Source organism: Psammomys obesus, unplaced genomic scaffold, assembly GCF_907164565.1.
Source record: "Psammomys obesus unplaced genomic scaffold, mPsaObe1.curated_primary_1811, whole genome shotgun sequence".
NCBI classification, from domain to species: Eukaryota; Metazoa; Chordata; class Mammalia; order Rodentia; family Muridae; genus Psammomys; species Psammomys obesus.
This window is the reverse complement of record NW_026590701.1, coordinates 6091181-6119171: the sequence shown is the minus strand read 5'-3', so window position 1 is coordinate 6119171 and position 27991 is coordinate 6091181. Positions and strand designations below refer to the sequence as shown.

Below are 27991 nucleotides of genomic sequence, written 5' to 3'. Positions count from 1 at the left end.
TTTTTGAATGGTCTGCATTTTACATTATGAGATAGTCATGAGTGTATGAAGGCAAGGAAGAGAATATTAAGGTTTGAATGTGAAACATCCCCTCATAGGCACTAGTTTGAAATCTTGGTTCTCCAGATGGTAGTGCTGTTTTGGGAGACTGTGTGAACTCTAGGAAGAAATGGCTCAGTAGGGCTAGGTCTTGGGGTTTCTAGCCTAGCCCAGCTTCTGTTTGCATTCTGCAGAGATTGGAAGTGTCATACTGTGGTCTGCCAATGGACCCTCACCGTCATGATTGACTGTGTCATCTCACACTGTAAGCCAAAGCAAACCCCTCCTCCCTTGTGTTGCTTCCCACCAGTCCCTTTTCAGATGAGACTAGCTGGCCTAGTCTGTAAAACACAGTCTACCGCTGGTTCAGTCTGTCTTCTGCCTTCCTCTCACCTGAAGCAGATAGACAAGTCTGTGTCTCAAATGATCAATGAGTACTTTGAATGAGAATGGGTTAGGTGCCAAGCCACAAGGCTCTATCCTGGGTAGCATCAGACTGTCAGATATTTCTTTCCAATGCAGGTATCTAATCAGATCCAGACTGGGCTGTTTTCATCTGACTTGCATTTCTCTTTTTGGCTTGCTGTGACAGAATGCAAACCAGTATCAAACATTTGGCTGAGACGTAAATAACAAAGATGTATTCTTTCCTTTCTAGTAGTACAGCTGACGTGTACATGGGCTAGGGTAGGTGGTGACAAAGTAACTGAGTGTTCCTTTGAAAACACAGTCTCAAGGGATACTTTTACAATGCGTTCCTCACATTTTGTAGGGAAATTGGTCTTCAGTTTCTGGATTTTAATTTATTTAATGAAGATGCAGAAGCATGATACTTAAATTTATAGCTGTGAAGAACTCTAGAAACAGATACTGAGACTCATGGCCAAACACTGAGTGAACCATTGAGAGTCTACTGGAAAAGAAGGGGGAAGGATAATTTGGCCCAGAGGTGACAAAATCTCCACAAGAAGGCCATCAGAGCCAATCAACCAGGGCTAGAGGGGCCTACGGCGTCTGAAGCACCAATCAAGGACCTTGGTCTTGTACTTATAAATAGCTGATGGGCATTTTAGGCTTCGTGTGAGCCCAGTAATTAGGGGAGTAGGGCATATCTCTAACATGGACTATGTTGCCTGCTTTTTGATCACTTCCTCCTGATGGGACTGCCCTACCAGACCAAAGGAGAGGAAAATGAACTCAGTCCTCATGTGAATAGATGAGCTGGGGTGTCTGGGTAGGGGGGGGGGCTTCCCTATTCTGGGAAATAGGGGATGAGGGATGAAGAGAGGAGGGTGAGACTGAGAGGAGAGGAGGGAGGGGCCTATGATTGAGATGTAAATTGAATTAATTAATAAAAAAAGAAAAAAGAAATTGGGTATGATGATTTCTTTTCTGCAAAGAAGAAGATGAAGAAGAAGAAAAAGAAGAAAAAGATGAAAGAGGTAATAATGCCCCTTGACACAAAAATCCCTCTTAAAAGAATTAATAATTAGAAAAGTGATAAAGATCATGTTTATGAATTTTGGCAAGCAACTAGGCATTATGTGATAGAATATTAAAAGTTCATTAAAATGAAGTTTTGAAATAATCATGTTTTTCCGAGAATGTTAAATATAGAATGTATGTATATGTCATATAGTAGCAATTTAATTTTGAATGCATAAAAACGTATTTATATATAACAAACACATTCCCAGAAAATTTTCAGAGAATATATTTAAGGACAGTGATGAGTTTTACCTTCAAATAACAGAATTTTTGGTGAGTCTAAATTTATCTGTATTTTCTAAGATAATGGAGATATTTTTAAAGCAAGTAAAGTTAAATATTTAAAGATCATGATACTAAATCATCATGATTTTAACATGATAAAATTTAATTAGAATGGAGGGAAGCTCATTAGTTTAGTTCTTGTTTTCATTTGCTTGGTTTTGTTTTTTCTTTCTAGGCAGGCTTTGGCTCTGTAGCCTAAGCTGGGTTTGAACAACAGCAGTCCTTCTTCAGCCTCCTTAGTGCTAGGACGACAAGTATAAACCCCACAGTTGATACTTTGCTTAGTTCTTACTAACAAGATGAATGTAGACATGAGAACATATGCCTGTGTCCGGGCACCATGAAAGTCAATGTGAAAGTATTGGCCAGCAGTGAGAACCAGACTTCACATATCTAAGTACCTTGAAAGAAAGTAGTCAGTGCTCATTCTCTTTGTGGCGTATGCATATGCAGATAGATTAAATTTGCATTCTGAATATGCCATTCGATTTTAAATTTAACTATGAGATATATAATATATACATGCAAATATATCATGCATATGTATCTAAATCATAACACTAACTTTAATTCTTTATTATGTCTACATTTTCTATGGTATAAGCTATTCTTCCTTTATATATTTCTAAAAGCAAACTGCATTTAATTTCTGAGAGAGGAACATAAAAAGCCTCTGTGGGGTGGGAGGGGCGTATGCCAGCTGATGAGAAGTCAGACGAGCTCTCTAGGGAAATGTGAGCATCTGGACCCGGGAGAGAACATGAGCTGCATGAGAACAGTTAGACCCTGTCCCTGGACTGGCCCCAGAGTCAGAAAGAAAACATACCTCTTCTCTAACCAGGAGAGCCGAGCATTGCAAAGGGACACCCATCATCTTGTGTGGATTCCATGTCACAGAGTTGGCTCTGGAAAACAATCACAATGAGGTGGCACCCGCATCAGGCTCCAACTGCTGAGGTTCTGCCTGGGCCTCAGAGCTCCAGTTCACCGTCCTTTTCTCCTGCTTCAGGAAGACACCCCATCTACAGAAATGTAGCCTTCCACTGTTCACAGAGATGAGATGGTGGACATGCTTCTATGCCCTTTCCCTTCTCTGCACCTCCAATGAATGCATATACTTGTCTGTACAGTAGTCTTGGGGCCCTTATGGTGCCTTGAATCACAACTCAGGGTTTGGTCTTTAGCCACTGTTAACCAGAGGACTGGCCAGATGAAAGGGTCATCCTTGTGCTTCTATTACCACTGCTTCTGACTGTCACAACAGCCCAGAGGAGGGAACATTACTGCATTGGTCATCTGTCCTTTCTTTGATGGCACTTGTCCCATTCACATGTGTCCTTCTAGAGGACCCCCTAGCTATTCCCCTGAGGCCATCTCTCCTCTAACCCGATGCTATCTGTTGTGAGAAATGTGGGCCATGTAACAGAAGTTCTGCTATACTCTTCTTCCTTTCTTTCCTCTTTTCCTTTCTTTTCTCTTTTTAAAGCAGACTCTTACTACAAGGCTTACAATAATTTAAAGTTGTTACCATCGTGTCTCAGCCTCCTGAGTACAGGGGTTAAGGGTATGGCTGCCCATACCTACCTTACAGCAGAGTTTCCAATACATTTCATCCCCATTCATATAAAACTCCATGTTCCTTCAGTAACTGTGGCACCAAGAGGCACAGCTCAGGGATTTATACCACATTATGACCGTAGTTCATATTTCTTTAACAATAATTACTATTAGCTCAATCTGGATAGTTTTAGCTGATCCTCACCCTGGCACTAGGATTGTTTTAGTTTTAATGGTTTCTCTTCTTCTTAAATTGTCAGCATCCACTTTTCTCCATAGCTCAAATTCCAAGCTGCAGCACACCACTGGATGGTGCCCCAGGATGACCCTGTTTTCAGCCTGTATCCCTTCCCCTCCTTTAGCAGTTTCCACTCTTGTTCTTTGAATAGTCTACTCTGCTCTTGGGCCTGCTGTGCTATTTCCTCTTCTTGGCTTCACCTTGTTTAATTTTATCTGTCCTTACATTCAGAATCTTAAAGTATTTCTGCAGCTACTCAAGTTCCTTTAAATTCTTGCCTTCGCTCCCACTGCACTACTCCAACCATTTCTGTCCCAATGCCCACAGAAAGCAACTGTTGTCGCCAAGAATTACATATTCGTCAAGCAAACTCAATGCTTGCCAAGATGCTGAAGGTCTTTGGGATGAGGATCACGGTATGACCTTTATATAAAGACACTTACAGGAGGAAGGACATCAGGGGAACCCATAGCAGCTGGGTCCACAGTGCCCAGGCTTGCTGTTCCCCTAACTCTCCTCTGGGGTGTAAGAGCCTTGGGAGGAAATGATGAATGACAGATGTCCACTGTCCAGACAGAGGACACTTATTGTACCGGTAATCTTATTTAAGTCAATGAAAAATCCAGCTCAGGAGTCCATGGCAAATGGATAGCACCCCTGAATACATACTTGTGGCAGACATTCTGTCAATTCCCTGGACAGGATTTCTGCACTTCTACCATTTTCCTGCCCTACCTCTACACAGGGGGCCACAGACATACCCTACCCTCCAACCCAACTGAACTGGGTTTTCTCCAGGGACATCACCAACAGCTCTGCTCCCTAGCGGCAACACCCTTCTTTCATTTCTGCCCCTCACTGGATGATGCCAAGTGCCAGTGCTGGTGGTTGGCGCATGCTCTCTGGAATAGGATCTGAGAAGGACCATTTCTTGCTCCATATTTGCCTTGGCTCTCAAGTAGGACTGAAGGCTACTTATGATGCAGCTGTTGTTTTACCGCAACCTTCAGAGTCCTTAGATCCCCAGGGGAGGGGACTGAGAGCTGGTTTACAGTGTCAGACATGCTCTGGAGTATGTAGGCTCCTAGCAGGCTGTCTTGGCTACACTGGCTCGAGCAAGAAAGAGAGCACCTGAAGGATTTGGTTTGTTTCCCAAAGAGGATGCTGGATAGAGCTTTGCCATTATGCTGTGAGAATGTCACTCATGAATGCTCTGAAACCACAGAGGGGCAAGAATGAACCGTGGATTTCCTCTCCCTTGATAGTGAGTCCTAAACTTTAGTCTGTGATACTTAGAGAGAAGCTATTTCTCCAACTGAGGTACATTTCCTTCCTAAAATTAAGCCCACATACACTGTGTTCCAGCAATTTCCAACAGTTCCGTGATCTTATTCACTAAAGAGTATACATCATGCTAAGAAATTGTAGGATGGTTACCCTCTGCTGCATGTGCTCAGAGCAGGAGATGGCAGGGCCCTTATTTCTGATTTTTCTATCCATGGTTATTACATTTGGTAAGTTTAGTTATAACCTGGTTTCGAGAATTGTGGCAACCAGAACATAGAGGACTCTGTGTTCTGAGATGAACACTCTGAGCTTTTCTCTCAAATAGACTTCAGTACAAAAGCATGTGGTGTTTATTTTTCTGAGGTTTCAGGTAGGTAATTTAGTGAACTTTCAAGTGGTGGCAGTAGTGGGGTGCTCCATGGCTCTCAGCGCTTGGAGCATGAGGAGGCGTTGAAAGTGCTATAAAAGATGCTTATTCTTTGTATCAATCAGAAAGTCACAGAATAGAAGGTGTTGTGCAGTGGCCACCTCTGAAAGCACAGAGTTCAATTCTGGGCATGTATTTGTGGTACTAGGGTTCTCGCCCTCATCGCCCCTTACCCACAGGCCTTGGAGCAGAACAAGGATACTGCTGACTCCACTCAGCTGTGCCTCAGCCAGGCCTTCTGGCAGCAGACTCAGGGACAGTCACCCCATGACATGGGGCTTGGCCACTCTGTCCTGACTCTTCCCCAGCCTCATTTCTGCTAATTCAACAGGACCCTCTTGGCTCTATTCCCAACCTCCTCCTCCCTTACTCCCTCCCTCATGGGTTCTGTGTGTATGAGCAGACCTGGTATCACATAGTTCCTCTCTGGTCTGGTCTCTCTGCATGCTGACAGATGCTCCCAAGCTCCCGAAGCCTCTTCCCTGGTCCTGACATAGAACTTGTGCCAAGATGACTAGGGGCAGAGCCAGAGTGAATCTTTTTCTGGGTGGCAGCTGGCTGCTTGGCAGGGCATGGTAGGCAGTTGGCAGCCTCTGATGAAGTAAGGCTTTCTCTGTGGTCTGGAGTGTCAGAACTCACAACTGTAGCTGACCTGGTTGACTCGCTGTGATGGGAAAACTGGTCTCCTTTGCATGTGTGCAGAACCACAGCCTGAGGCCATACTTTGCCTTCTGCATTCCCCCCCCCCCGACCTCAATATGTTTTATGCAAATCAAAAATTACTTCCTTTGTGCTTTGCAGCCTGTCTCAATGGGCTGCTGCACCAGCCCCAAATAAAAGCTACTTACTGCATCAATCAGGGAGCGAGGTCAGAAAAGGGTTACTGTGGAACGAAGCCAGGAGGATGAAAACACCGGCATGTCTTACTTCGACTCAGCTGGCTATATCTAATCCCAAACGTAACTTTCAGCACTACAAATGACAGTATGTTTACCTGCTTTGAGAAAACTATTTATTGGTTTCTTTATTCTGAGTGGTATTCTATGGTAACATGGAAGCTATAGATCTTTTCTCTGGAGAAATGTGGACAGCCTGCAGGTTTTAAAATCATGGTGGTTGATTCAAAGATGCCAGGAATGAAGTCTAACGATAAACCCCCATTTTTAAAAGACATTTTCTGTGGGTCACTTCATATGGGACTTGATTTTTTTGTTTGTTTGTTTGTTTTTGTGTCTACACATAGGCAAGGCTCACAAGGGAGAGTGGGCTGGCCAGCATCCTGAGACTTCCTAGGAAGCCAAGTGCCATTTTCTGCTCTGTGGTTTTTAACACTCTACAACATGGACTAAGAAATGCATACCTCTCCACACCGCTCAGCTTCCACTTGTGTTTCCGGGACATCAGTAGCCCTCCACCCCACGCTGCCTGAAAAAGCAAAACAGACAAGGAAGAATGCAGTACCTGCCCATGGTCTGGACTTCTAGTTACTGTCTCCCATATTAGTGGGATGCCATAGTATGAAAATGCCTGCGCAGTTCCATACTGATTAAGAGAGTGGATCATTCTCTCCTAATGTGAGGACTTTAAACTTCAAGGTGGAAGTCGCAGACTCTACTGTACATTTATATATTATATGTTTATAATTAAGGAGCCAAATCAGAAACACATTTCCCCAGTCAGCACGAGCTGGAGAAAGACCACCATCAGCCCTTCCTGTGGGTTTTAAGTCATTTCTTTGGAAGCCCCAATGCTCTCAGAATGGGAATGCCTATGGTTGCTGTGGTTGGAGCAGATAAGATGGGCAGGGGAACCATTAAACAGGGTCCATGTTGAACGTCAGGATGTCCTGCATCAGCGGCCCTTGCAGTTTTAACTTAGAGCGGCATAAGGAGTTTGTGTCTGAATGTGTAACAACGTATTGTTCCCTACATGGAGAAAACACTACAAGATTAGCTCAACTAAACATTGTGCTTAATTGGTGATGGTTAGTGACCCCTTGTTTATCACTGTGGATGGTTAGTAAGTACATTGCACATGGCAACTAATCTTCAAGCCACACCAAGCAACACACTCAATTTAAATCTCTTCAGTTCAGTTTTATTAAAATATTTTCATTAGAAAATGGTGGTGCACCTCCTTAAATAGTTTGGTGCCATTGTGCCTTATGTTAAAACATCTCAAATATAGTTAGTTCACCAAACTATTGGGAATTTGGTAATCCACATTTTCTAGAAAGTTGCCAAACCTGCTTTGGCAACTTGCCAACCCTTGCCAAACCACTGAATATATGATTAGCTAACTTGAACTTGGGTTTTGTAATTTTTGTTACAAATGTTAATCCAGATTATACCTATAATGGAGATCTGCATATGTGTGATTGTGTGTGTGTGTGTGTGTGTGTGTTTTATTCAGGGACAGTATGGAGCGATGAATTGAGAACTGAGTGTTCAGCTCAAATACTGATCATATCAATAACATTTTCATGCAAGGAACTTTAATGCATAACCAGTTTCAGGCTGTTTCTAGCTAATGTTACACATCATGTAAGTTCTGTGCCTCTGAAATCTTTAAAAGCTGAGATTCCACCCTTCTGAATGTAAGGGGGGAGAGAGAGAGAAGAATGCAAATCGTATTCCATGAGTTTCATCTAAAAATGTGCAAAGGTATGGAGTGGGTCACCGCTAAGGGGTACTTACATCGACATGCATCCAAATCTTATACTTTTTGCAAATGTCAGCAACAGCCAAGAGGGGATCAAAGGCCCCATATACCGTCGTTCCAGCTGTGGCACTCACGAGGAAAGGAACAAATCCCTGCAAAAACAAGAAAGCTCCAATTGTGTAAATAGGGCCCATGGGCTTATTTGTTCACTTTTGGAGACAAGATCTTGCTATGTAGCCCAGTCTCACTTGGAACTCAGGATGTAGACTGGTTTCAGTATGTGACAATCTTCTCGGCTCAGCCTCCCAAGTGCTGGAACTACAGGCATGGACCCTACACTCAGACTGAAGGCTTCTTTTAGTGAGCTGAGCTGCGCTCTCACTAAATAGCGGAAACTCTCCCTGCCACATGCATTGTTTCATTCATCAGAAGAGTTGTCAACCCTCCAGACTGGTCAAATCAACGACTCCTCCAAGATCCTGAAGTGTCCACTCGGCTGCATCTGATAGCCTCGCTGTGACAGCAGCAGTTAGCAGCACTCCAGGTAGACTGACAGTTCCTTCTCATTTTCTTTGCTCATTTTCTAGTCTTTCTTCTTCACAGCCAGGCTCCTTAGCTTAACTCCTCCCTTAGCATGGGCAGTGGGAAGGGTAGAGAAAAAGAGGGACTCTGCCAGCCCTTGCTTCTAAATGGAATAGCTCGGGTGACTTATTTGGCACCTTAGAGTGAAGGGCCTAACCATTCTCCAAGCCATAGCAGCATGAAAATTGACTTAAATAATAGGATATGGTTAAAAGAGGGTGGAAGAAAGTCACAGATACGGCCAGCATTATCACTCTAGGCTGTCCCGTCTGTCCTGTTGGTATAGACGCTGATGTTTTAGGATTTGGCTTTAGGTGGCAGCAAAGCTTTAATCTCATGGTTTGTTTTACCAGCTACCTTTGTACTACAAGAAAGCTGAAGGAGAAAACAAAAACAAAAACAAAAACAAAAAAAATATGTATGAAAATAAAAGACTCTACTAAGCACACAGTAGCTACATCCATTACTAAACCAGGCATTGTGCCTTTTATTTACAAATAAATAAATAAATAAATAAATAAATAGAGAATTTTAAAAGCAACCTCTGTGTCATGAACCATCCAAAGATATATCACTTGATGGCTACTGTTACTTTATTTTTATTTTTGAGACATGATCTCAAATCTTCCAAAATGGCCTCAAACACTGTATGTAGCTAAGGGTGACATTGAGCTTCTGATTTTTCTGCCTTGGTCACATTTCATTTATGGATGCTTGGGATCAAAGCCAGGGCCTTCTGCAAGCTAAGGAAGCTCGTTACCAACTGAGTTATAGCCCCAGCCTGGTACTGTTATTTCTAAAAGACTTACAAATTTGTGCCTTCAGAATCAGATTATGATTTAATATGGTCCTCTCAAATCTCCGTGAGACAGTCACTCACATGCTGCTAGTTCTTAGCTGCAAGAAGGGTTGTTCATATGTGCTTGCCTAGTGCCAGCTTAGCATGTAGGGAGGCTTTGGAAACTCATCTCTGTACTAGCTTGTCTACTCAGCAATTTAAACTTGTGTAAAATGCATACACACACACACACACACACACACACACACACACACCATATACACATACACATGAGTGAGTGAGTGTGTGTGTGTGTGTGTAAACTCGGAGACCAACATGATGATTGCATGAAAAATTCATATTTTTTGTTAAAGCTTGGAGATTGGGGTTTGGATCCTTTTTTAAAAAATAAAACCTAAGTAACTTTTTTTTGTTATAAATTAAAATACATATTACTAAGGGTCAAAGATCACCATTAAAACTTACTTTTTGTTTGACTTCAAGGATTCTTCTTTCAAGATCGGATGGGATCATTTTCCCTCTGTAAGAAAAAAGGAATATATGTCAATTTGCTTGAAATAGTTTGCTGTGCTGTCTTTATAGTGTAAGGAGCATCAAGACAGTAGACTCCAACTCACAGCATTAATTAGTGCTTAGTTAAGACAGCTTCTTGCATGTCTTCAGGGGCAGAAACAAATGCACTTGTCTCCTTACATGACAGGTGACTATTTCTTCTTATGTTTGGGAGACACTTGACCACCCCATGTTCCTGGTAAAATGGCCAAACTGTCCCTCTTTTTTGCCCACAGACTGCTAAAACTCATCCATTGGATTTATTTGAAACAGGGGAACAAGGCAATTTGGTAATGAAAAAGAAATTCAGAAAAAAAATTACTCCAAATCATCCACTGGGTGGATGGATGTGCAGATTTTAAGAAGAGAGAATTCATTGTGAGACATTTGGATGAAAATATGGGGTCCCCAAACCACCTCTATACCCACAAAGTCTGAATGCATAAAGCCCACGGACTTAAATTTCAAACACTCAGGTAGAAAAGCACACAAGGAGAGAATGTCAATAGATCTCCTCTTTCCTCACTATGATCATCAGTTAGACAGAAAGGCATGAGAAGAGGTGTCCTGAACTCTGACACCACACCTGTCCTAAACACGTAGTGATTGTGGGCTGCTTCATCCTAACTTCTGGTGTCTTTCCATAAATATATGACTTTAATACAGATTAATGCTCTAAATTTCTTTAGTCTTTAGAATAATCTGAAAATTCTATAGAGAGTATATCAGTTATATTTTTCTAACAGCTTTATTACAGATTAAAAAAAAAAGAAGCATGGCAAAATAGTTGGACTATACAGCAGACATTAAAGCTCAAAACTTTGAGAACTGCTGGCTGAGGTGGTCTTCCCAGAGCAAAATGAGTCATATGCAATTACACAGGCAACAATAATGGATTGGGGTGCTAGGACCTGGGTTGTCAGGTTGGAATTTAGCAAAAGCCATTACAGGCACATTGCTGTGCAGAGCAAGTCCACAAGGCCAGAGCATCCCATCTTCAATACTCCCATGCGACAGGGAACTGGGGCTGCAAATGAGCGCCCACAAGCGTCTTACACCCTATATTTCCCCATCTTTCGGGGATTCCCAGGAATATCCTATAAGATTCAAGCTTTCTTAGATCAGCCTTCTGAAACATTTTATTGTATTCATGGCCCCTTTGCCTGAGAAATTTTTGTACAAATCTGGATGCATAGATATAGAACAGGTGCATAGGTAAGCATTTACTAAAAAAAAATTGTTGTTTTATTTGCATGTGTGTATGCATTTGTTTACATGCTTATGCGCACACAGGAGCTCATGTTTACAGGTACACATGCTTGTGTGGATGCCTGTCTGAGGAGGCAGGTTCTCAGGTCCAGCCAGTTTCTCTTGAGGTAGGGTCTTTCACTGGTCTGGAGCTCACCAAGTAGCCTAGGCTGACTGGTTAGCACAGGCCAGGCAATTTGCCTGTCTCAGTCTCACAATCATGCCTAGCTTTTTAAAACATGGGTTCTGGGGATTGAACTCATGACTTTGTGTTTAAAAGGCAAGTACTGTAGACTGAATCAGTTATCTTGCCCAGAAAATTACATTAGTTTTCGGCATGCATATAATTTTACCATTTTTTAAAGAAGAACACAAACATGCCTACCATTGAGATGCAGGTACATGTTTAATATAACTCAAAGAATTAAGTCTTGGCTGAATACTGTATGCTCCAGATGTAGATCATCTTCAGGGTTTTCCAGACTAGATATGTTTACAATGACAATTTAAAATTAAACTTTCTAAGAAGGGGGAGTTAGTATGACCTGGAGAGGACAGGAGCTTCACAAGGACCTGATATATCTGGGCACAGGGCTCTTTTATGAGACTGTATCTCCAACTAAGGACCATGTATGGATATAACCTAGAACCCCTGCTCGGATGTAGCCCATGGTAGCTCAGTATCCAAGTAGGTACTCTAGTAAGGGGAACAGGGACTATTTCTAACATGAACTCAATGGCTGGCACTTTGACACCCCTCCTCCCCGAGGGAGGAGCAGCATTTCTAGGCCACAGAGGTGGACATTGCAGCCAGTCCTGAAGAAACCTGATAAGCTAGGGTCAGATGGAAGGGGAGCAGGTCCTCCCCTATCAGTGGACTTGGAAAGGAGCAGGGAGGAGATGAGGAAAGGTGGGGTTGGGGAGTGGGCTACAGCTGAGACACAAAGTTAATAAACTGTAGCTAATATTTAAATATAAAATTAAAAAAATTAACCTTTCTAATATATAATCCAGTGATAACCTAATTTGATATTTATATGGTGAACTATGACAAAAGAAAACTGCTGAAAATCTGGTTTTTTTTAGTTGGACCACTGAGTTTCTAGTAGCAGAAGGTTTTGTAGGCACAGTAAAAGTACTGCAGTTCATAGCGTACAATAGCCTTGAGTCCTAGCCAGGTTGTTGTGGGTGATGGTGTCAGTGCTGTGTAGCATGAAAGCATGAACTGAACTAAGCCTGCTTGTTTTGTTGTTCAGAACCAAGTCTGCAGCAAAGTCGCTGAATACAAATGTGAGTGGCTGCCAGAATCATTTTGAGATCACTACACCTTGATTTTGAATTAACTTTTGCTATTTGCACAGTAATAAACCTTTTACTGTTGCCAGAGTCTTCATGGCCACCACAATTAAGTGACCATAATTTGGGTTGTGACACGCCATTGATGAAACTGTGTCCTGGATCACAAAATGTTCCATCTTGCTTTCAACAAACTGTTTAAATTTTAGAACAGTGTATTTCTCTTTCAGAAAGTTGTAAGCAAGTTAAACTTGCCATATTATTTTTGTAGGTAATTTTGTAGGAACTTCAAAGGAAACTCTTAGAAACTGGTTGTATTTCTTAAATTTCTCTACTTTCCACTAGCTTGGAGAGTCTAAGGGTATTGATAATCTCCATTTGCTCATTAGATTACATCAGGGTATTTTGTCACATATGAAACAGTCAGCTGTCACTGAGAAGTTGGAGTACATTAGAGCTGGGGATGGCCTCAAGGCCTGGCTCTAGTTCACCTCATTTAACAAATGAGGAGGCTGAGAAGTGAAATGACTGCCAGACTCAAGGGGCTGCCAAAAGGTCATGAATTATAACCAAAAATAAACATAAAGCTTCCAGAACAAACTTAAAGGGCCCATGTTCTTAGTAAGACTGTTTGGAAAGGTTAGATCCTTCTTTGTTAATTGTCTGAGAATTTTATGCACACATTTATTGTGTTTTGATCAAATTTCACCTTCCATCATTTCTCCTCCAATTCTTCCCCATCTGCATCATCACTACTTTCCCCTCCCACATGCATATGCTCTTCTATTTTTTCTAACCACTAAGCCTGCTTTGTGTTTGTCGTGTGTGAATGTGTGTGGGACCATCTCCTGGGGCGTGGATAGGCTTCTGGTGGCCACATCCCTGAAGGAAACTGAGGAACGGTTATATTCTTTGATGAAAACATTCTGCTTTCAGGAATCGATCATCTAAATCTGCCTGGGAAACAGGAGTGAATGCAGAATTTACTTTCTATTTCATTTCCAGGTTGGAATTCAAGAATATTAACATCTGAGCAGACAGACAGTATGGGGCTGTGGACACAAGACTTATCATTGTTTTTTATTAATTTTATTTTGTTTTGAAAACTTCATCTGTGAGCACTGTATCTATGGCACATCCACACTTCCTCCCTTCTCTAACTCCTCCCATGTTGTTTCCTCTGCTCCCAATTCAAGATCTTTTCTTCCCACCCGGCACACATGTTATACAGCCTGAGGACCCATTCAGTGTTTCTCAGATGCACATGTATCCCCCTAGTCAAGGAAGTTTCCTTTTGCAGCATATGGACTACTGCTGAGATCTGCAACTGGACAAAGCGCAGAGCGACTGTGGGATGCCCAACTCCAGGTGACAGACTTGTAATGCCACCCTTACACCCAAGGCTCCGGGAAATCGCAGAAGAGGAGGCCGAGCAATCACAAGAGCTGGAGACTCATGATGCCTTTGATAGGCAGTGTCCTCCAGACAGGACAGGGAATATGTACCCACAAAATCGCAACAATGTGGTTGCCTGAACAACACTGGTTGCTGAACAACACCGAAACAACCTTTGCATTTTTTGACGTCAGAATTCACTGAATTACTTTTGGACACCAATGCCTAATACTTAGCATGCCTCAAATACTGTTTTAAAATGTAAATTTCTTGGCTTCAGTCTTAGGGATTTTGATTCAGTAGGTCGGTATAGAGTTGAAGAATTAAGTTATTGAGCTGATATTTATAAGCACTTACAATGTGCAGATATTATTTTATGATCTGGTGTATAAGGTGACAGAATAGTTTATGCTCCAGGCCTTCTCCATGCTAACATGCAGGAGAAATGGACAAATAGATAGGAAGCTGCATTTTGAACATGCATGCAGATGATTATGATGCAGGGAGACGCAGGTTCAAATGTAGAGAAATAATGCTCTAGCAACGTATTCTCGGCCTGGGAAGCACTGTAATAAAGCAACAAGCCAGATAAAGACTGTCCATATTATCCATGGTCCAGAGCCCTGTGGCTATCAGGCAGCAAGCAGAAGTGGCTCCAGATGTAGCGCACACCCCCTCTGCCTGCTCATATGCCATGGGGCAGAGAACGTTGGGTGGCCACCAGCAGGCTTTCCTGAGGACTTGGAGCTACCTGGGTGGTTTCTAGCCTTTCCAGATAAGTGCCTCATAGTACATAAGAGGTTCTTTATGGCGGCTTTCTATTCTCTATGCCTGGCCTACTGGGATCTCTACAACACAAATGCCTTTCACATTTACACATCCAATAACCTCACAATAACCGGCAGTGCCAGCCATTAATATGGTAGAAGGAACTGACAGCTGAGTGAGGGCTGAGGAACCAAGCTGAGGGTTTTGTATGACTTCATATTGAAGGTTTTGGTAAAGTATAGCTTTTAAAAAGTCATACTATACTGTCAGATACAAAGTTGCCTGAGTAAAATTCCAGAAAGATGCTAGTCAGTAGGAAAGTCTTTGTGGTGTGATACCATGAATTGTGGTCTGTGGTGCATCCCTGCATGGCCATGGACCCAAAGGCAGTAACTGCCTTCCTACATGGAGCTCGTGAATGGCAAGGGTGGACCTGTACTAAATGGAGTGGGAAGCATAAACACTATAAAATGCAAAACACAAAACACTGTTTAACATACAACATCATGTACTAAACCATTATTCTAAATAACATGAAGTCAGAATAAAATGACAATGGCTTTTGTAGAACACTAAAAATTAATGATGTAGCTGGGTGTAGTGACACACTCCTTTAACACTCAGAAGGCAGAAGCAGGAGGCTCTCTGTGAGTTCAAAGCCAGCCAGTCCACATAGTGAGTTTCGATACAGCCTGAGCTGCATAGTGAGACCCTGTGTAAACCCCCTTTTCAATTCATGCTGTGAGGCCCACTCTGTGAGATGGAACCTACCTGATACTGCCAGGTAGGCAAGAACTTAAAATAGATAGGGCATGGACCTAGGACAAAACCTACTATTATTATTCTGATAATGGGGCATAGCAATAAAATTACTTTTACTGTCACACTACTGTACCCATAGAGCACAGCCTTGCTCAGCTCTCATCAGAGAGACTTTCTACAGTAGATAGGAATTAACACAGAGACCCACAACTGGGCAATGCTCAGAGAGTGAGAAACACTAAATACTCAGTCCTAAATGCCATATATTCATCAAACCCATCCCCTCAAGTGTCAAGGATCTGCTTAGAAGGGGAAGCAAAAAAATCTGTTAGGAGCCAGAGGTGATGGAACACTCCAAGAAAACAGCACCTCATATACACAACCACACTGATGTTCACACTGACTCACAGATACTGTGACAGTGTACGCAAGACCCACATAGATTCAGAAAGACTCATAGAAAAAAAAGACTCAACCCTGAGAGCGAAAAGTGGACAAAGGGCCCTACCCTAACCAAGAAGCTATTTGCAGTTGAAATCTGCTGGGAAAGGGAAACTGTTTTCTCTGAGGGAGTGTCACTGGGTATATCAACCATGCCCCAGGGCAGGCCCCATGCTCAGGAGTAGTTGACTAAGACAAAATGAACTCCATGGTTCATGGTTTTGTTGGGGGCTTTGTTTTGGTATTCTTTTGTCTTATTGGATTTTTGTTATTTATTTGTTTGCTTGCTTTAATTTTTGTTTGTTTTGGAGAGACAGAGAGAACATGAAATGTGGTGGGTAGGGAGGATCTGGGAGGAGTTGGAGAAGAGGAAAGAACATTATCAAATATATTGTATAATTTTTTTTAAAAAAGAAAATAGGCTGGGCAGTGGTGGGCACATCTTTAATTCCAGCACTCAGGAGGCAGAGGCAGGGGGATCTCTGAGTTGGAAGCCAGCCTGGTCTACAGAACAAGTTCCAGGACAGCCAGGGGTATACAGAGAAACCCTGTCTCAAAAAAAAAAATCTAAAACAAACAAATAACAAATGAGTAAATAAAAAGTAAGGGATAAAAATGGAACAAAGATTGAGGGAATGTCCATCCAATAATTGGCCCAACTTGAGACCGACCCCCCAGTAGAGAGCCAGCCCCTCACATTATTAATGATGCTCTGCTATGCTTGCAGACAGGAGCCTAACTTCACTGTCATCTGGGAAGCTCCAGCCAGCAGAGGATCAGGACAGATGCTGGGACTTGCAGTCAAGCATGGGCAGAGCTGGGGGTGGGGGTGGTCCTGTGGAAGTGTTAGGGGAAATATGGAAGGACCAGGAGAGGAAAGGAACCTCACAAGAAGACCAATAGACAATAACCCAGATCCATGGGGGCTTACAGAGACTGAAACATCTAGGGAGCATGCATGGTCTGGACCTAGACCACTTGCTCACATGTGGCTGAAGGGTGGCTTGGTCTTCATGTGGGGCACCTGCGTATCTGTCTGTCTCTGGGTGTGTGTGTGTGTGTGTGTGTGTGTGTGTAGGTCATTTCTCACACAGACCCTATTATCTGCTTTTGGATCACTTCCCCTTGGCAGTGCTGCCTGGCCTGGCCTCAGGGAATGAAGATATGCTCAGTTTGGGTGCAACTTGATGTGTTGGGGAAGGTTGATAAGGGGAAAGGGGAGTTCTCTGTTTGGGGGGGAGGGAAAGGAGGGGAAGGGGTGGGACTGGAAAGAAAAGAGGGAGGGTCACCCTTGGGATGTAAGTAAATAAACTAAAATAAAAAAGAAAAATAAACAAACAAGAGAAAAAATGGTGACTCCAGCTTCAGTGAGAGACCCTGTCTCAGGAAACGAAGCAGAAAGCAACAGAGGGCATCCAGTGTCCTTCCCTGACCTCTGCACAGACAGACACAGAGACAGAGAAACAGGCACACCACACACACACACACACACACACACACACACACACACACACACACACGGGGACTGGGGGAGCAAGAAAAGAAAGAAAAAAAAACCAAGATGTACAGAAAAATTGAAAAAAAAATCTAATTACAAAAAACAAACAAACAAAAAAAAAACAAACAAAACCCCCAAAAGCCAAAGATAGAAAAACAAGCATGAAGAAAGCTGCTCCAAGCAGCAACCACTGGGTTTTTGGGGTAAGTCTTGACAAGTCTACCATGAGTAATAATGGGTTAAAATTCATAGAGAAAAGAATGGAACTCATTTTCTGAAACTTGCTGGCTTTGTTAAATATGGAAACAGTTTACAAATAATATTACAAGATCTCCAAGAAATTTGGAGCTCTTTGACAACAAAGAAATTATAGATTCAGCAGAACCAAGCAACATTTTCACAAGTGTGTACAGGTGGAATTTGTCACAGGTGTGTACAGGTAAAATTTGTCACAGGTGTGTACATGTGGAATTTCTCGAATGTATATAAAGTGGGAGCTATTAGAAAATCTCAGCAATAGACAAAATGAGCAAATCCCAGTTATGCCCCAACTGATGTAAGAAGGTCATTTCTTTTTCCTTTGGGAAGGGGACTTTCCTATGTTGGCCTCCAGCTACTCCTGCCTTTGTTTTCCAAGTTCTGGTATTACAGGCATGTGCCAGCACATCTAGCTATGAAAGGCATTTCAACACTCAGCAACATCTATTCTAGAGAAGGAGGAAGGGGGAGGAAGAGAAGGAGGGAGAGAAGGAGAGAAGAAAAAAAGAAATTCCTGGTAATTTAAGAAAACCAGGTCACTTCTGTGACACAATTAAAATCATCTATCTCAAAGTAAGTGTCAGTATTATACCAAAGGTAGTACCCTAGATACTCGTCCATTAAAGTTAAGAACAATGACACTCTTTAAATGAACTTATTGGCACAGGAGACAACTTCCTGAACAGAACACCAACAGCACAGGCTCTAAGATCAATAATCAATAAATGGGACCTCATGAAACTGAAAAGCTTCCATAAAGCAAAGGACACTGTCATCAGAACAAAACGACAGCCTACAGACTGTCTGACAGAGGGCTATATCTGACAGAGGGCTAATATCCAGAATATATAAAGAACTTAAGAAGTTAAACAGCAACAAATCAAGTAATCCAATTAAAAAATGGGATACAGAACTAAACAGAGAATTCTCAATAGAGGAATATTGAATGGCAGAGAAACACTTAAAGAACTCAACATTCTTAGTCATCAGGAAAATGCAAATCAAAACAACCCTGAGATGTCACCTTAGACCCATCAGAATGGCTAAGATCAAAAACTCAAGTGACAACACATGCTGGAGAGGATGTGGAGAAAGGGGAACCCTCCTCCACTGCTGGTGGGAATGTAAACTTGTACAACCACTTTGGAAATCAATCTGGTGCTTTCTCAAACAATTAGGAATAGTGCTACCTCAAGATCCAGCTATATCACCCCTAAGCATATATCCAAACGATTCTCAAGTATACAACAAGAACATTTGCTCAACAATGTTTGTAGCAGCTCTATTTGTAATAGCCAGAAATTGGAAACAACCCAGATGCCCCTCAGTCGAGGAATGGATACAGAAATTGTGGTACATTTACACAATGGAAAACTACTCAGCAATTAAAAACAAGAAAATTATGAAATTTGCAGGTAAATGGTGGGATCTGGAAAAGATCATCCTGAGTGAGCTGTCCCAGAAGCAGAAAGACACACAGGGTATATACTCACTCACAAGTGGATACTAGACACATAATATAGGATAAGCATACCAAAATCTGTACACCTAAAGAAGCTAATCAAGATGGCGTACTCTGGGTAAGATGCTCAATCCTCATTCAGAAAGGCAAAGGGATGGACATCAGAAGAGGAAGAAAACAGAACAGGACAGGAGCCTACCACAGAGGGCGTCTGAAAGACTCTACCCTGCAGGATATCAAAGAGAGGCTGAAACTAATAGCTAAACTTTGGGCAGAGTGCAGGGAATCTTATGAAAGAAGGGGGAAATAGAAAGATCTGGAGGGGACAGGAGCTCCACAAGGAGAACAACAGAACCAAAAAATCTGGATACAGGGGTCTTTTCTGAGACTGATACTTTAACCAAGGACCATTCATGGATATAACCTAGAATCCCTGGACATATGTAGCCCATGGCAGCTCAATGTCCAAGTGGGTTCCCTAGTAATGGGAACAGGGTCTGTTTCTGACATGAACTCAGTGGCCTGCTCTTTGATCACCTCTCCCTCAGGGAGGTCCAGCCTTACCAGGCCACAGAGGAAGACAATGCAGCCAGTCATGATGAGACCTGATAGACTAAGATCAGAAGGAAGGGGAGGAGAACCTCCCCTTATCAGTGGACTGGGGGAGGGGCATAGGTGGAGAAGAGGGAGGGAGAGTGAGATTGGGAGGGGAAGAGGGAGGGTGCTACAGGTGGGATACAAAAATGAATAAACTATAATTAATAAAAATAAAATATATCTTAAATATTTTTTCTGCAAACATTCTTCTTTAGGTAATGGAAAGTCCAAGCTTTGACAAGTAAAGAGATTGAATCAGTAATAAAAAATTTTACCATCAAAACTTACCTCATAATCTACTGGCTTTACTAGTAAATTTCATTAAACATTTAAATAGAGATTACCAAGAATGTCTACTGTCTTCTGTATAAGGGGGAAATTATTATTCCAAACCCTTTCTTCAAGGCCAGAATTACCTTGATATGAAAGTAAGGAAAAGACACCATAAGAGATGAAGCCCAAAGAATAATAACAGATGAAAGAACCTTAAAGGGAACCGAGAAGCTCAACACTGCAATATTTCAAAAGGATCCAACACCACAGCCAAACTTGATTTATCTTGTGATACCTGGTGTGCCAACATACACAAATAAAAAAAAGCATAATACATCAAATCAACAGAATGAAAGACAAAAACATGAACATCTTCATAGCTGCAGGAACAGCATTTGACAGGAGTCAACAACTCTTCATGATAAAAACTCCTGATGAATTAGGTGTAGAAAAAACGTATGCAAATACACTTGAGGCAATATATGAAAGCCCACAGTTAGCACACTGTACTCCGTGCTGAAAAGTTGGGAGGGAAGACCAGAAACAAGATAAGGATGACATGTCTTGTCACTTCTGGAAAACATAGCACTGTAAGTCCTAACCAGGGATACCAGGCAAGAAAAGAAAGGAAAACCCAGCCACATGTGACAGAAAGGAAAGGTTTCTTCTGTCAGATGACATGATCAAATGTATAGGACACTAAAGACTCGACCAAAAAATTGTTTAGAAGTAATAATGAATACAGTGAGATTGCTTGACACCAAAATCCACAGGGGAAAAAATCAGTTGTATCCTATATGCCAGCAAGAAAACAACACATTTCAACTCAAAAGAACAAAATACTCAGGAATAAATTTAACCAAGGAGCTAATGGATTCTCATACCCCAAACTGAAAAATGAATCAACAAATGTGGTACTCACGGGTACAATGGGATGTCATTTACCCCTGAAAAGGTAGATATTCCACGATAGAAACAGACAAACCTTGGGGGTATTATGCTAAAACTTCTTGCCAAAAGTCACTGTGTGAACATACTTTTCTGAGTGGGGACCAAGAGTGATAAAATACTCTGCCAAATTCTTAGAGAATATATAATAAAAATAAATGGTGCTTGGCTGGCAAGGAGAGGGTGATGAGCTGTTGTCTGATGGGCATACTGTCATTGCGATGGTTTTAAGGTGTGGGCATGGGATGCCCCTGAAATGTGCATGCAATGAAGTTAAGATGCTGTTTTGCATTTGTCTGTACTAATTATGGAGAAGAAAATAGTCTTCTTAATTGGTGAAATGGAGCAGTTCTCTGAGTCCAGACTCTTCGCTTACCAGCCAGATGACCTTGGACATAGCATCTGTAGGTATGTTATAAGCTGAATGAGAAAGGACACCTCACCATATTGTTTTAAGTTGTTGCCAGTGTGGCCACATATCATAATAGACTGTGTCAGTAAGGGATCCCGTGAGGCAAATATACCACTTTGTGTTCTAATGAAATGACTTCATTAGATCAATATGTGCAGCAGGCGGGCTGTGCCTACGTGTAATAAGCAATGGGTCTGGGTTGTTACTGTTCTGTCACTTCCTCATATAGGGCAACCTAAGTCCCTTGAGTCTCTGTGTAGAAACTCAAAGGAAATTGGATGCTTTGGCTTCCCGCTCTGCTCTGTAATAATTGGTTGGTTCAGTGTCTCTTGTATAGTCTGTTCTGTTTTTGTGCTCTCAGGTGCTCCCCGGGGGCCTGAAGGAAGTCATTAACAGCTTCAGTTTAATGACCCCAGATTATTTACACTTTCAGTTGTTTTAGTAAATTGTAGGACAAAAATGTGGTACTTTAACAAGCACAGGGAGGTGTAATATCAAAAGCTGGGGGAGTGTTTTTAAAACAGCAAAAACTGTGTACAGAACACTAGGAGTTAATTTGCTTCTAAGGACATTAGTCAGAATAGCTTAATAGAATTCTTGTTGTCTGAGCTGGGTGCAGCCACTAAGTCCTGCTACCACCGTGGCAACTAGGTATCATGTGTCTCTTGTGTCTCTGTCAGAGTTATCTTCTGTACAGTTGCAGCAAATTACTAGCAATTGAGATAATAGGAAGGGAAGTCTGAAGGGAAAAGAAAAAGAAATGGAGAAATGGAAGAGAGTGGAGAGAGTGAGTGGGAGACGGTAAAGGAGAGAATTAGTTTCTGAAACTACCCATGAGTCCATGTGGCTGATAGAGCAAGAGGGAAAAAGAGAAGACACAAAAAACACAGAATGAGCCTCCTGTCTATGGAATGCAGGGATTGACAAGAAACGATGGAGTTAGAAAGTGACCATTTGCAACCATCAGAGCAATTCAGGTAAGAATTAGATGTGAATGTTCAACTAACTAGGGGCTGAATGCCGCAGGACACATAGCTACCTCTTCAAATCATGCACTCACTGCAAAGAGGGTGCAGTTATTTTATATTTATAGTTGGCATTGCAATAATGAGTCCAACCTCCTGAGGAGATGCTCAGGAGAAAGTCACGCTTCCCTGGAAGTCTTGCTCCAGACACATCCCTTGAATTGAATCACGACAAAAATCAGACAATCCAAATAAATGATCTAGCTTAGGTATTCTCAAGCATACCTGGAATCCCAGCACTTGGGAACTTGAGGCAGGAAGGCCAGCCTGGGCATCAGAGTAAGAGAGAAAGAAAAGAAATTAAAACAGAAAAGAAAACAAAGCATCTCATGAAAGGCAAAGGACAGCGGAGGGAAGCCTCCAGACTAAAGGAGATGAAGAACTGCGTGCGCACTGTGCCAGTACTGAACTGCCTGACGCGGGAAGCCAGAGTCCAGCATCTATCCTTGGCCCACCCCTCAGCCTGTGTGCCACTCCATGCAGTCTCCATGCAATCTTCCCGACTCTTTGCCGCTCCTGGTTCATGTTACCACCACTGCTGCCAAAGCCTGGCCTCTAATCCACGTGCCGTCCTCATTTAAGATGATCCTACAAACAGCTCTGCTGTTACCTCCCTGTCAAAGACACCGTAGTGGCATTCTGTGATTTCAACTGAAAGTCAGCTTAACATGGCTCCTGAGCTCCTTCCTGACAAGGGCATTGTGACCACATCTTTCTACCCTTAATTGTTATGTGATTCATGTTTGGAATTTGCTCTGTTCCCTGCCTGAAACATTTTCCCTTTCCTTTTTATCTGTTTAATTCTCACCATTCTTCCTCCAGAGGTACAACTAGATATGTATGAACCAATGTCTGACTCCCCTGTAGTCATACTCCCATTCTTCATCAATTGTTGCTTATTCCGTGGCATTTGTGCCATCTGTAAACACAGGCATCATGCCTACCTTTGTACTGTAGCTAAAACAGTCACTCACAGGGTCCATATTGATCATATATGAATTCTGTACCCTTCCAAATTATCATTCATAAAACACACATTTCTTTTGCTTTGAGAAACATTTTTCTTAAGTGACTTATTCTAATTTTAAAATTAGAATATTCACAAATATATTCCCCTAAATATTAATGTACTTTTCTGTCCTTAAGACACATGAACATGCCACTAATTTGGATTCCACTAATTAAAAAACCTGTGCCTCACAGAGGAGGACATTGCAGCCAGTCCTGATGAGACCTGATAAACTAGGGTCAGATAGAAGGGGAGGAGGACCTCCCCTATCAGTGGACTTGGAGAGGGACAGAAAGGAGATGAGGGAGGGAGAGAGGGATTTAGAGGGAGGGAAGGTGGGATTGGGAGTGAATGAGGGAGGGAGCTATAGCTGGGATACAAAGTAAATAAACTGTAATTAATATAAAAATAAAAATTATAAAAAAACCCTGTGCCTATTACTTCCAAGTGAGATTATACCAACTTTGAGAAAAAGAATAGACCCAGTGAGACATGAATAAGGATTCAGTAACCTATCACTGAGAATAGTAACATTCTTACTAGCAAGGAAAGAAAACTCTTAAATTTGGGCTTATGAGTTACTTTACACCTTATTCTTTTGGTTATAATTCAATTTTACACAGAAAAATAATTGTCAGTTATGGTATTCTCTATTAAGACCACAAGTGATGAACTGCCTGTTTATATTGCCCTATCTTACTCTACTTTTATTTGAGTCTATATAAACTTAGAATGCTTTTTGATTTTCAACTTAGGAGAACACAGTCCAATCAAATGAAAACTTAAATAGAATACATGTGACATCTGTTCCTTACAGTTTCAACTAAGGGCTGAGTTTCACTTTAAACAGACCACCAAAGCCAGCTCCCATGAGTACCAATCAAAGGAGGATAGCTGTGTTGATCTCCCTCCACATATGGCTGTGGGTCTGCCCTTCTGAAGGTGTACTCCGATTTCCTCCACTAGAACATTCCCTCCAACTGCAAACCTTTTGTTGAAAAATAAGGGCAAACTCACCATTCCAGCCACAATATACCCAACACTGAAAATCTAAACGTACAGTCCTCTTCTGATCTATGGTGTCTTACCACCAACACTGCCTGCTGTCAGAGAACTGAGATGAGTTTTCCGGTGCCTGCTGGCATGGTGGCAGTCAGAGCACAGCTGTCTGATAAACACCTTTGGACCAATCAATGTCTCACTGACTTGCTTTCTTTTAATTTAGTGAAAGTTCTCACCTAGTCCTTTAAAGCTTGAATCTGATTTTTCATAAGTTCTAGATTTATCAGTCAGTCATTCAGGAGAGCCTGAAGATGCTTTTTACTACTTTCCTCATAATGGTATCATACCCATTTCCTAGAAAGCTATGAATTCTGGGTGCCAATAAAGACAGACTTTCCTCAAGAGAACCCTTTAGTTGCTGCCCAAAGCTGTTGATGAGGTATCATTTACTTCAGTAAGTTTACATAATCCATGCTGCTAAGCTGCCTCAGCATCAATCACTGCTCCAATCATCTGCTGCTAATGTGCCCAAGAGATAAACATCCCTCTACACCGGCTAGAGAAGACAGTTTTGATTGATTTAACAAAGGTTCCAGCTTATCCAGGAATTATGCAAGGCTCCATGGTTTCAAGGAACATCTGGAGAATACAAGCAATCCTGTGCTCCAAAGGAACGGCCTGGTCATGTCTCAGACCAAAGCATTTATGCCCAGAAGTCACAACCTCTTTGCAGACAAAGAGGTACTTGTGGGGAAATTTTAAATTGTTAACCAACAGGGTTGCAGGTTTATTCCTCACCTCTCATCACATTTAATCAGAATCACGCTGTCTGTTCCGATCCCTAAGGCTGCAGCTCCCTTCTTGAGAGAAAAGTGACTCTGTTAAGAAAACAAAAGCACATTTATGATTAGTTCTTTACAAAGACCAGATCTAATCTCCCTGCTAGCTTTTCTCCTTTACATTTTAATTAAAAAAATAATATATATATATATATGTGTGTGTGTGTGTGTGTGTGTGTGTGTGTGTGTGTGTGTGTATCTTGCCTGCATGTATGTTTGTGTACCATATGGGTGCTTGGTACCCACAAAGGCCAGAAGAGGACATTGGATCCCCAATGACTGGAGTTACAGACAATTGTGAGCGGCCATGAGGGTGCTGTGAATTCAAACCAAGGTCGTTGAGAAGAGCAGCCAGTGCACTTAACCACTAAGCCATCTCTCTAGCCTTCCTATTTATTATATGCTTCAAAATAAACATACTATTTAATTAATTCTTTGAGAATTTCATATGTGCATACAATATATTTTGATTATATTTGCCTCCACTCCTCCCCTTATCTCTTCTCAAATCTACTGCACATCCTTTTGCACTCTTTCCAACTTCATGTTATTGTAGTCGTCATCTTGTTTTCATTCTTTTTGCTGTTGTTCTTTTTCTTCTTCCTTTTCTTCTTCTTTTTTCTCCTCCTCCTTGTCCTCCTCATCCTCATCTTCTCTGTTCTCTTCGTCATCGTCCTCTTCCTTCTCTTCTCCTATTCCTCATCCTCCTCTTTCTTCTTCTCCTCCTCTTTCTTCTCTTCCTCTTCCCCCTCTTCCATTTCCTCCTCCTCCTCCTTGCATATAACCTGCTGAGTAGAGTTTGGTGGAGTCGCATGAAACCATACTCTTAAAGAAAAGTCACTTTCCCTTTCACAGCAGTCATCATTCTCAATAGAGCCTCACCTAGAGAAGGGGTTTCAGAGGCCCTCCACGTTCTATTATAGAATGTAGACTGGCTTTATGTTGTGCAGGTCTTGTACAGGCAAATGCAATTGCAGTGATCCTGTCGTGTCCAAAAGACACTATTTCCATCTGATCTTCCTTGACCTCTGGCTCTTATGACCCCATGATAGAGCCTTTTGGGAGTGGTGGGGTGTGATATAGATATACCATCTGTGGTTGAGCTCTCCATAGACATTTAATCTATATACTTTAACTACTTCTGAGTTTTTGTGTTAACCACTATTTCTTGAACAAAGAAAGACTTCTCTGGTGGGGTTTGAGAGCTAAAATACCCTATAGAAATAGGAAATTGGAGAGCAATCTGATACAGTGTCAAGTTAGCAAAATAATAACTAGTAGTAGGTTTTCCTCTGGAGCCGATGTACTCTTCAGCCATGGGGCCTTGGTCAGATGCCAGGCATGCATTTCCCTCTGTGGAGCATGCTTTCAAGCTGCTCCACAGAGGGAAATGCTGTATCACTCATGCCACTATTGCACTCATAGATCTCTCTTGCCAGATTGGTTGTTATTATAGTTTGAAGGGGGGAGAGTTGGGTAATCACTAGTTTTTTTTAAAATAGTGTGGTGAAACACATTATGGTATAACTTAAGTAGCATGTTAACCATATCTGAGAAACAGCCATTTCTGTGTTCACAGCTATTTTTATATTGTTGTGCAATAATTACCAAGATCTATTTCACAGAACTCTGTCACTGTGTAAAACCAAAACTCTTCACTAAACAGTAACTCCCCATTCTCTCTTTCCTCACCCCTAACAACCACCATCCTATTCTCTGTCTCTGCAAATTGAACTACTTCAGGCAGAACATTCACTATATTTTGTTTGTGTTGTCATCCTGCCATGGACATTCAGGTTCCGTCTACCTTTGGGATGTTGTGGATAGTTCTACTGGAAACACACATGTACAGACACTTCTTTAAGATGCTGCTTTCAGTTGTGTGAGGTAGATGCCTAGAAGCAGAATTACTGGACCATATGGTTAATACAACTTTAACTTAGAGAAACTGCCATACTACCCTCTACTGTGCCATCATTACACAGCTGCCAACAGCGCCCAAATGTTGCAGTTCCTCCACATTTTCACCACTATTCATGATTTCAGTTTGTTTTGGAGACAGGTTGATAGCCCACGCTATCACTGACTCTCCCTTTCAAGTAGTTCTACTGTGTCAGCTCTCTGAAATTGGCTTGTGTTTTTCTGGCTCTTGAGGACAATCTTCTAACGGATGTGATGGTAACACCTTGTAATTTTTTTTTTCTTCCTCTCAAACATAAGCCAGGCTAACTCTGGCCTGCTAGCTTTGGATTCTTCTCTCATGTTTACATCTTCCATCTCACAGGGGAGACATTTTGGGATTTCAGATATTGTGTGCAGCTGTTTTTTATGTGGGTTCTGGGGCTCAGAACTCGCTATGTTTTACCCACTGAGCTGTCCCCCAGCCCAGAACCAAATTTTCACACTCAGCAACTGCCTCCAGTATAATGCAGTGTATGACTCTCAGACTTAACAATTTGTTCTTCAAAGACTGCCTTCTTTCTTCTTTCCTTTCTTTCTTCCTTCTGATTTTTTTTTAAATCAGCATACAAAGTGATGAGTTATCACTATGGTGTTCTCATACATATATTTTTTCCTTGATCCATCTCTTCTAGTCCTCTCCCTTATCCTCTGTTCCTCCTTGGCTAGCTCTCTTCCCTCCTCCAGTAGTCCCTTCTGGTCTATTACCCGTCCTCCCCCCTCACACCACATCTTAAGAACTCTTTCTCCTCTGTGCTCCCCTGTAAAGCTTCAAAGAACCTACACTCAGTTTTTCACAAATGTAGTGACACTGTATGCATTCAAGAGAAAAGAAGTTGGCCCTAAGTCCAGCACTCTTTCTCTGGCGCTCTGGGAGGTTTAGT

General features: G+C 41.9%; 1 protein-coding gene across 2 annotated transcripts in view; it reads right to left on the bottom strand.

The window, feature by feature from the left end:
* The window catches only part of Gad2 (glutamate decarboxylase 2), a 66885-nt gene that overhangs the window by 15148 nt on the left and 23746 nt on the right, over positions 1-27991 (bottom strand). For both annotated transcript variants that reach the window (XM_055608619.1, XM_055608618.1), the window contains 5 exons: positions 25108-25187; positions 9829-9883; positions 8018-8134; positions 6682-6746; positions 2639-2717 (listed from right to left, as the gene is read on the bottom strand). In XM_055608619.1, coding sequence (XP_055464594.1) covers positions 2639-2717; positions 6682-6746; positions 8018-8134; positions 9829-9883; positions 25108-25187 — 396 coding nt within the window. The remainder of the gene's footprint in view (positions 1-2638; positions 2718-6681; positions 6747-8017; positions 8135-9828; positions 9884-25107; positions 25188-27991) is intronic.